This window comes from Glycine max, chromosome 15 (assembly GCF_000004515.6).
Source record: "Glycine max cultivar Williams 82 chromosome 15, Glycine_max_v4.0, whole genome shotgun sequence".
Lineage (NCBI taxonomy): Eukaryota > Viridiplantae > Streptophyta > Magnoliopsida > Fabales > Fabaceae > Glycine > Glycine max.
In genome coordinates this window covers 36462748-36473101 of record NC_038251.2, presented here as the reverse complement: position 1 = coordinate 36473101, position 10354 = coordinate 36462748, and the positions used below count along the sequence as shown (strand labels likewise).

The following is a 10354-nucleotide window of genomic DNA, read 5'->3' as shown; positions in this document are numbered from 1 at the left end:
TCATCTTCAACTCTTGTGCAAATGGGTTTACATCACAATGTATACATGTACTCTACATTGTGCATGTTTACAAATTAGTTTGGTGACTTTGGTCAAAATGTGAAACCACCTGGACTACCAAAGTCAACAACTCTCAAATTGAATCAGATTTATTTGCTATAAATGGCTAAGAAACCAAAGAGACTAAATGGCTAATTCAATTAATCTATCAGTGCCTAGCAATTAAAGTGGAATCATATTCTTGCTTTTTTAGTGGTTTAGTTATTATTGAACGCCTTTATATATATAGGGAATTTAGGGATTTATGAATAAATGTATTTTAAGAAACAAGGTTTTATGAAAAAGCCAAGAGGTTGCTCAATATTGATAAATTTTAGAACTATCAGGATTTAATTAAAAGTATTTAAACTACAGGGACCTAATTAAAAATCTAATGAAGTTATAGGAACCTACAAATTAATTTAGCCTTAAATTAAATAGAAGTAAAATAGATTGGCCACATATATGATTGCAGATGGCTTGATTATTAAAATAAAAGCTCAGGTTCTATGGCAGCAACTTGATTGCTGTTGGTTGTGATGACCATGTCATCCATGTAGACTCCAATAATTTAGATTTTTTGTCCTTAGTAGTGACACCATAGTTGTCAGTGGGAGATAGCAACAATGTTGCCTCAATGTGTCATGTTGCAGTCACTGGCTACAGAGGCTGGCTCATTTAGGAGTGTTTTCTGGAGTGGAAATCAAGGATGTTTCATCGCCAATTCATAGCTATAGAAGCTTGTACACTAACATGCAAAAACATGCAAAATATCCATTTTGCCCACCCCCGGTTTCCATTTAGGATATCCTACCTTGTCTTGCTTCAGAACCTCTTTAGGGTTAATTTTTCCGTTTGGCAAACCAGCACCTAAAATGCAGAAACTCTATTTTTCTAGAACCGCATCCGCAAACTCAGGCATTTCTAACTAAAACCAAGATTTATGTGCCAGTTTGCCTCCTTTTGCCAACCAAGTGCTGATGGCCTGACCCTATCAAATTGTGGTCTACTGCACAGGCCTCTTCCCTGCTCTCTGTTTGAACATTCTAGACCACTGCCCTACGTTTGAATTTCTCTGGCTTCATTTTGTTGTGGTATGTTTGATATTAGGTCATTTGATTTTGACAGAAAGTGCCCCAAAGAAAGTTGTTTAATTTCAAGTCCTTCTGTATATTCTGTTAGTACCTTAAACGAAGATACGGGCTCAGTGCAGCAGAAACCCATAGTGTAGAGAGTCTCTGCCAGGAAAAATAAGAGGCAGGGAAGGAATGATGAGGTGGCAGAGAGAGAAAGGGGTGAGCAAATTGTGTGAGGGATAACTCAGAATTACAATAATATTCAGATTATTATCTTTCAAGTTGGAGCATCCTTTCATGTGACCGATAACTCAGAATATCCAGCAAACTTCTCCTTTTGAGGGTCCAGACCTGATCTTCATTGGTAATGGACAAGGTCTGAATATCTCAGCCTCTGGTCATTCCAATTTTGTTTACCCTTTCGGTCCTAATGTCAAACTTTTTCTTAAAAATATGCTTCATGTTCCTCAAATCACTAAGAATCTGATTGGTGTAAGTAAATTTGCCAAAAATAATCATGTTTTCTTTGAATTTCATGCTAATCATTGCTTTGTCAAATCTCAGGATTCCAATAAAATCCTTCTACAAGGAGGTGGTATTGGATTTGATGGCTTGTATCAGTTTCCCAATCTTCAGTTTTGCTCTGCTGTGTCTTCTCCTGCTTGTATAAACATTGTTTCTTCTGTTGGTTGTAATAATACCGTGCCTAACTCCATATATTTGGCACCTTAGACTAGATCACTCCAATTGTCAGGCTTTAAAGCTTGTTCTTAATCATTGTAATTTCAAATTTCCTGTAAAAGATGAACTGCCCTTCTGTTCTGCTTCTTGTATGGGCAAGATTTATAGATTTCCCTCTAAACTTTCTCAAACTGTGTACAATTCTCCTTTGGAATTAATATACAGTGATCTGAGTGGTGCTGCTCCTATGAATTCTCCTTGTCAATTTCGCTATTATATGTCATTTGTTGATGCTTATTCAAGGTTTACTTGGATATATTTTCTAAGGAATAAATATGATGCTTTATCTGTTTTTAAACAATTCAAGTCACTTGTTGAATTACAATTTAACAAAAAGATTAAAGCTATTCAAACAGATTCGGGAGGGGAATTTTGAGTTTTCTCTTCTTTTTTGTCAGAATTGGGGATCATTCATAGGCTGACTTGGCCACGTACTCATCACCAAAGTGGTGTGGTGGAAAGGAAGCATAGGCACGTAGTTGAGTTGGGTCTTTCTCTTCTTAGTCATGCATCCCTTCCTCTTTCCTTTTGGGATCATGCTTTTCAAACTGCTGTGTATCTTATAAACAGATTGCCATCCGCTTCTCTTAAGTTTGATATCCCTTATACTGTTCTTTTTCACACTATACCTGATTACCAGTTTTTAAGAGTGTTTGGTTGCTCTTGTTTTCCTTTCTTGCGCCCTTGTCATTCTCACAAACTTGAGTTTAGGTTCTCTTAATGTGTGTTTTTGGGTTATTCACCCAGTCACAAGGGCTATAAATGCATGTCCACTTCTGGTAGAATCTTCATTTCAAAAGATGTTATTTTCAATGAACATCAATTTCCTTATATAAAACTGTTTTCTACCCCTTCTTCCAGTTCTGTACCTACTGCATCATTTTCCACCACTTACCTGTTAATGAGTCAATTCCTCTGATAAATCCCTTGTGTGTAAGCTGAATAAAGCAATTTATGGGCTCAAACAAGCTCCTAGAGCTTGGATTGAGAGACTCAAAGCTACTTCACTGAAGTTTGGGTTCACTGACAGCAAATGTGACCCTTCTTTATTCATTTACAAGACTTCCTCTACTATTACCTACATTTTAGTATATGTGGATGATATTATTACAACTGTAAATTCATCTTCTTTGGTTCACAAGTTAATTCAGCAACTCAATGCCTCATTCTCTCTCAAACAGCTGGGTTCAAACAACTGTAAAGGTGCTCTTCATTCTGGTCTTATTCTGTATCCTGCTTCTCTTAATCAACACCTTTCCATTAGAGGTTTTTGTGACTCTGACTAGGCTTCAGACCCAGATGACAGAAGATCTACTTCTGGTGCAGCAGTGGATGTTGGTCCTAACTTAGTATCTTGGTGGTCCAGAAAGCAGGAAGTGGTTTCCAGGTCCAGCACTGAAACTGAATATAGAAGTTTAGCTGCTGCCACAGCTGATATTCTCTGGATTCAGACTCTTCTCCAGGAACTTGCAGTTCCTCATACTACACCTATCATGCTTTGTGACAATTCAAGTGCAGTGCAGCTAGCTCATAACCCAGTTCTACATGCTAGAACCAAGCAAATGGTGTTGGATGTGTCTTTCGTTAGAAAAAAGGTCCTCACCAAGCAGCTAGTGGTTCAACATATACCTGGGACAGACCGGTGGGCAGATTTACTTACCAAGTCCTTGTCTTCTACTAGGTTTACCTATTTGAGTTCCAAACTCAATGTAGCTGAGCTACCTTTGGTTTCTTAGCCCCATTGAGTTTGCGGGGGAGTGTAAGTGTATATGAATAACTAACTCTGGTTAGTTTTTCAACTGTAATCAGTTGACAGTTAGCTTTATTAGATTGCTGTTACAACTGAATCTCTGCAGTATAAATACTGCTCTTGTAAGAGATTTCAGTGGCTTTGTATTTCTTCTTCTTCAATAATACAAATCCCTGTTCTCTCTCTTTCTCTCTTCTATCTTCTCTACATTTGTTATTCTGTTAATTTGGTTTGCATCACATTCCAAGCTCAGGTTTCAAATTTTTATGCCTTATATTAACGATGATTGTTTGCAGACTATGACTTTTGAATTTTTATTATTAATGATGGATATGTTTTTAGGTTTAAGTAATTTTTTTTACCATTTGTATGTGTGTAATATAAATATAAATGTAAATGTCAGTGTAAGTGTCAATGTATAAATGTAAACATTATTATTATTATTATTATTATTATTATTATTATTATTATTATTATTATTATTATTATGTTATATACTATTTATCCATTACATTTTATATAGTGTGGACATCCAGCTATACATTTTACTGTAGTAGTGCAATAACAGTTGTGGAGTCTGTCACTTGGCCATGATATTGACAACTATGGTTGATGTTCAACCTGATTGATATTCCTATAAAATGCCACCTGAGAAACTGATGTTAAAACCTTAAACTTTATCCAGCAGCTTAGGGCATTTAAGTTACTTCTTGGGGGTTATGAATCTTTGTTTGATTGTTTGATAATCTGGTTGGTAAAATATACTTGTATATTGAATATCTGACAGATAACTTGGCGGGGGTGAAAGTTCTTCATGGCCTCGATAAAGTTATGGAAGGTGGAACAGTAGTTCTAACTATTAAAGATCAGCCCATACTTGCCAATGGTGATGTTAATGAAGGTACAACTGCTTGCTGCACTTGTTATATTATTCAAGTTTGAAGTCCGTGAGTGCACATCTTTGTAACAGCTTTTGTTCTCACATGACAGATGTTGACATGCTTGAGAACATTGAAATTGGAGAACAGAAACGACGAGATGAAGCTTATAAAGCTGCAAAAAAAAAAAAAACTGGCATATATGATGATAAGTAAGACATTCATTACTGTTTTCAATGTATTATGGAAATATTAACTAACAGGAACTAATGGAATAGAAAGAAATCATATGAAGTTTGTGCTCTCAATTTCAGGTTCAATGATGACCTCTCCACGGAGAAGAAAATGCTTCCCCAGTATGATGATCCAGTTGCAGAAGAGGTTTGCTGCTTTTTCTTTTTACATTTCGGAAAGCAGATGATGAGTAAGGTAGTTTTTGTGAATGCTTGTACTCATTAGATTCTTTTATTCAGGGTTTAACTTTGGATGAAAAGGGACGATTCTCAGGTGAAGCTGAGAAGAAAATTGAAGAGGTTAGTTATGGTTTTCTCTTACTTTATGAAATAATGTTCCTAGAAAGTAACAGGTTTCCAATTTTTCATGTTTGAGTTTTCTGTGATCAGAATATTGTGTCATATTGTTTGTGAATTCCATTAAGTTGGTCACATGAAGGTCATATGTTTATGTGTTTTGCTTTTTTCCTGAGGTATCTTTTTTCTACCTATTACCAGCTGCGAAGAAGGTTAACGGGTGTGTCCACGAATACCTTTGAAGATCTAACTGCATCTGGAAAGGTATCATCAGATTACTATACTCATGAAGAAATGCTAAAATTTAAGAAACCCAAGAAGAAAAAATCTTTGCGGAAGAAATATAAGCTGGACATCAATGCCCTTGAAGTTGAAACTGTCTCTTCAGGATTGAGTGTCAGTGACCTTGGTTCTCGGAAAGATGTAAGGAGACAAGCCATCAAAGATGAGCAAGAAAGATTGGAGGCTGAGATGAGAAGTAATGCTTACCAGTCTGCTTATGCTAAAGCAGACGAAGCCTCCAAATTGCTGCGTCTGGAACAAACTCTCAATGTTAAAACAGAGGAAGATGAAACTCCAGTTTTTGTAGATGATGATGAGGATCTTCGTAAGTCCTTAGAGAAAGCAAGAAGATTAGCTCTTAAAAAGGAGGGAGAAGGGGCATCTTGTCCTCAAGCTATTGCATTGCTTGCCACCTCAAATCATAATAATGAGACTGATGATCAAAACCCTACAGCTGGAGAGTCACGAGAAAACAAGGTGGTCTTCACAGAGATGGAAGAATTTGTCTGGAGTCTCCACATTGATGAAGGTAATTTTTATTTGTGTGGTTGTCTAAATAATGAGTTTCATGGTAGAGTATTATAAGTATGATTGTCCTGATTAAATGTAAAAGTGGATCAGTTTTTTTTTTTTTTTTTTCCATTTGCATTGCTGGAAATTTGTTGTTTCTTTTGGCAATCTTCTGCTTGATCTTTACTTCCGTTGTGCTCTTGTTATTGACATCTATGTCAATGACACTAATAATTGAATGTTTGTGATGCTGAATATAGTAGTGTTCTGACAAAGAAATGTTTTGTTAGCTTGTTAGTCCATAAAGTATATAACGGTGAAGCTGATAAGTAGATATAACTTAGGTATGTTGCTCTCTACATTTCAGAAGCACGTAAACCAGAAAGTGAAGATGTTTTCATGCATGATGATGAAGAGGCTAATGTTCCTGATGAAGAAAAGAGTAATGAAGCTGGTGGATGGACTGGAGTTCAAGAAACTAATGAAGATGAACAACGCAATACAGAAAACAAAGAGGAAATTAAATAGTTCCTGATGAAACTATCCATGAATTGTAAGTATTCCACATTCTTCACCTCTTATTTTTTGTTTTTTTATGAGTTCTCAATAATTAAGTCAAGTATACACAATTTCAATTTATAAATTATTTGATAATTCATTAAGCAACTTTATTTTAATGATAATATACGTTTCAAATTGAAAGTAAGTGTTGGTTATAAGACTACATGTGAATGTTCAATTTATTCAAAATTTGACACGCATGATCATCAAGATAATATAACATAATTCATCGGTTGGATTTTTCGAATTTGTATTCTAGAATTAGTTAAGTGGAGCAAGTTTGCCAAACTTCCGGTGTAGGTAGATTCCTCCCCATAAAATTATGGTTCATCAATTTTATTTACCTTTCATCATTTCCCCTAATCTCCTATTTAATTTTTGACTTTTGTATTGTTTTTCATTTTTCTTGTTTGGATTGATTTAGTTGTGTAATTGTTAGGCGCTAAATGCGCTGATGGTAATATTGTATATTATGTGAATTACCGAGACCGAGTTTAACCTTTTAGGTGCACTGATTACAAATCAATCTTTTGAGTCTGAGTAAGAAATTCAAATTGTTAAGGGTGTATAATTTGATACATGCGTGAAGACTTGTATAAATATGCTGCGTGTGTGTGGTAGCAGTGTTTCCAGGATTGCGAGTTTACTTGCATACTTGCATGATCGTCCAATTTTTGGGGTCCAACGAGCTTAATCTTATGGAGGGTTCATAGAATCTTAGAATGTGAGTTTAGGTCTAACTCAACCTCAAAAACTAGCTCGTGGGTGAGGATTTGAATATGCTTTGATATCATCTTAAATTCTTAGAATATAAGTTTAGAACATTATGGCGGAAGTTGATCCATGTAGCCGACCCCACCTAGTGGGATAAGGCGTTGTTGTTGTTGTTGTATAAGTTTAGACCTAATTCAACCCCAAAAGCTAACTCATGGGGTGAGGGTTGCCCCTAGCTTATATATTCTATCTTAACTTTATCTCTTGCTGATGTAAGTCTTGGGTTTTAGAATCCACTGTAGGATTGAAAGTTCCTTTTGCATAGATTATATGTACAAAATTTCATATAGATTAAAATCCAAAATTATTTGTTACCTCATTTATATAGATTAAAATCAACGTACTATAAACTTTTTAAAATATTCTAAAATATTGATCATTTGATTACCTGCTTATTGATGTTCAATTTTGACAAAATTTGACATAGACAAATATGTGAATATAATTTGGTTGGATCGATAAAAAATCAGTTTGTATGAAGTTATAAAATGGTGTAATGATTGCTTAAGTTACACCGGTGTAATATCAAGTTACATCGATGTAACTTTGATAACTATTACACCATTTTTATAACTTGATATAAAATGTGATTTTTATTGATCCAACCGTTGAATTATATCTACATATTATCTAGATTGTTTGTTTCAAAATTGAACAACAACAAGAAGATAAACAAATGATTCATATTTCAGTATATTTTGAAATGTTTATATCACAACAATTTTAATCTATTTGAACGAGGTAACAAATGATTTTGAATTAATATGAAATTTTGCACGTGATGTCAATAGTTGTCAAAGTTACACCAGTTTAATTTGATCCCTCCTATATATATATATATATATATATATATATATATATATATATATATTTTCTTTGGCTCCAACTTATTTTTGCCACCTGTTTGAGAGAACTTTAGCAATATTTTTTCTATATTAATTTAATAACAAACAGGAGCAGAATGTGTGTGGGTTTGTGTGCATAATAATTATAATATTTAATGGTGCTGAACGTTGTTTTTAATCAGTTTTAGTATCATTCTTTGCAAGTTTCAGTTTTCGAATTGTAGTATCACTTGTCCTTGTTTGAATTTTGTTGCTTCCAGTTGACTCCAAAGGAAGCCTTTCGGATGATTTCTCATAAGTTCCATGGTAAAGGACCTGGAAAAATGAAGCAAGAAAAGCGTATGAAGCAATATCACGAAGAATTGAAGATGAAGCAAATAAAGAGCTTAGATACACCATCACTGTCTGTGGAGAGAATGAGGGAAGTTCAGGCTCGTTTGCAGACATCCTGTGACACCCTCTACCTCGACATATATATAAATAAATAAAATATATAAAAATATTGGTAAACAAATACACATGGATAAAAGATTCACATTCACTTCACTATTACTAAATAAAACTTATCAAAATGATATTCGGCTCTAAATAAGGCCGTCAAAATTTACAAAAAAAGTTTTGTTAAATTAGTGAGGTAAAATAAAATAGACTAACATCATGCAATTAATATAGAACTTATGCCCCAATGTCACATCCTATCAGAGCATTGTGTCCCGACGTCTTTCAGCATAAGGTTCCTTAAAGAAATTCACCAAAGTTCAATATCATCACAGGATCCAAACACAAACAATACACAGGGACTGATTTATCACATTCCTAACTAATAGAGAGAAATAAGATAACATGTAGGTATAAATATCGTATAAACAAAATAAAACTTACATTTTGTCGCCCAACATCACAACACAACACGTTTCATTCATTTTCACAACATTCGCGTACTTAAGGATCAAAACACAATGTCATCAAGTCAATCAATATCGATCAAATACACAAGTGTTATGCAACATATACACTAAGACTCAATCCTATATGCAATGTGGTACCATGTTAGTGAAAAAATCACGTCGAGCACCTAGGAGTACATGACAAGACAAACCACACACTAGCAAGTCAGGTCACTCTCACTAGGTAAGATCATAGGGAGACCAGTCAGGGCCACGGTGTTTTGCAAGAATGTTCTAACCATAAGGGATCAACATAGGCATAAAGGAGCACTCAAATCGGGTGAGCCCCAAGGCCTACACTTCGAAGAGTCCGTCAGGGCCTCTCCCTCCTGATTCAGGTCCAACACAGAAAACATTTTAGCACACAGACTCTATCTATGAACTGTACAAAATATACGACTCCTCAATTGTTCTCAAATAGTTTATCTCGTCGCTAAGGGTCTTAACATTAACTCGTTGCCTTTAAAGGATCTTAGCATTAACTCGTTGCCCTTAAAGGGTCTTATAGTCGTGTGATTGTATAATTCATAGTTCACAACTTAATGCACACAACATATCAATCACATACATACACGATTTATCACATACACTTGATCTCAATCACAATGGTATAATCTCAATTAACACATTATCACACTTCATGAATCATATACACTTTACCTATGAAATATGCAATACACACAACTACTCAATTATTTTCAAAATCATTTTAACTCGTCGGGTTTCCATAGTGGATCTCATCACAATACTCGTCGTCCTTAAAGGGTCTTATAATTGTGTGATTGCACAGTTCATAGCTCACAACTCAATACACACATCTCAATACACATCTATTTCACCATTAATCACAAGTTCAAATAATCACATACTCACAATTTGAATCACCATTTCATAATCTCAATATAACAATTTATATAAAAAGTTTATCACAACATGGGAAGTAAAACCTCTCAAATAATTTCACACAATTATACCCAAATCAATTAATTAAAATCATAGATATAAAAATAAAAACACCAAGATTACTCTATTTTATCAACCAATTTGCATCAGGACATCAATATTGTATTTATAATAATAAAGGAAAAATTATAATTTAATAAACATCTCAAAATAAACCCAATTTAATTTTCTAAGGATCCTGTCGCAACCTACCCTTCGGCGGGAGGGCGACGCGTGACTCGCGGGATGCGTGTTCCACGAAAGGAATACGCGCGGAGTCGCCACCAACGTTTATTTGAGGAAAACGTCGGAAAAACCGGAAAAGACGCGATCTACGAACTTTTAAGTGAAAGGTTCGGGAGTTGTATTTACGCGCGGGGAAGGTATTAGCACCCCACACGTCCGTCACAAGGGACGACAACCTTTAATCGAATGTGCAAACATGACTTTGATTTTTACGTTCCCTTTTATGTCCTTAT

General features: G+C 34.9%; 1 protein-coding gene across 5 annotated transcripts; it reads left to right on the top strand.

Moving 5' to 3' along the window:
* Positions 1-549: 549 nt before the first annotated feature.
* LOC100787646 (SART-1 family protein DOT2) lies at positions 550-8860 on the top strand. Of its 5 annotated transcripts, XM_041009749.1 has the most exons (9): positions 550-1133; positions 1222-1491; positions 4394-4507; positions 4597-4696; positions 4799-4865; positions 4958-5017; positions 5216-5825; positions 6174-6359; positions 8247-8860. In XM_041009749.1, the coding sequence occupies exons 3-8, from the start codon at positions 4438-4440 to the stop codon at positions 6332-6334; spliced, it is 1068 nt and encodes a 355-aa protein (XP_040865683.1). In that variant the 5' UTR covers positions 550-1133; positions 1222-1491; positions 4394-4437; the 3' UTR covers positions 6335-6359; positions 8247-8860. The 5 variants fall into 5 exon arrangements, with proteins under 5 accessions (XP_040865683.1, XP_006598011.1, XP_040865685.1 ...); XM_006597948.3 differs by lacking the exon at positions 1222-1491; XM_041009751.1 differs by lacking the exon at positions 1222-1491 and having other exon boundaries at positions 4780-4865.
* Positions 8861-10354: the final 1494 nt, after the last annotated feature.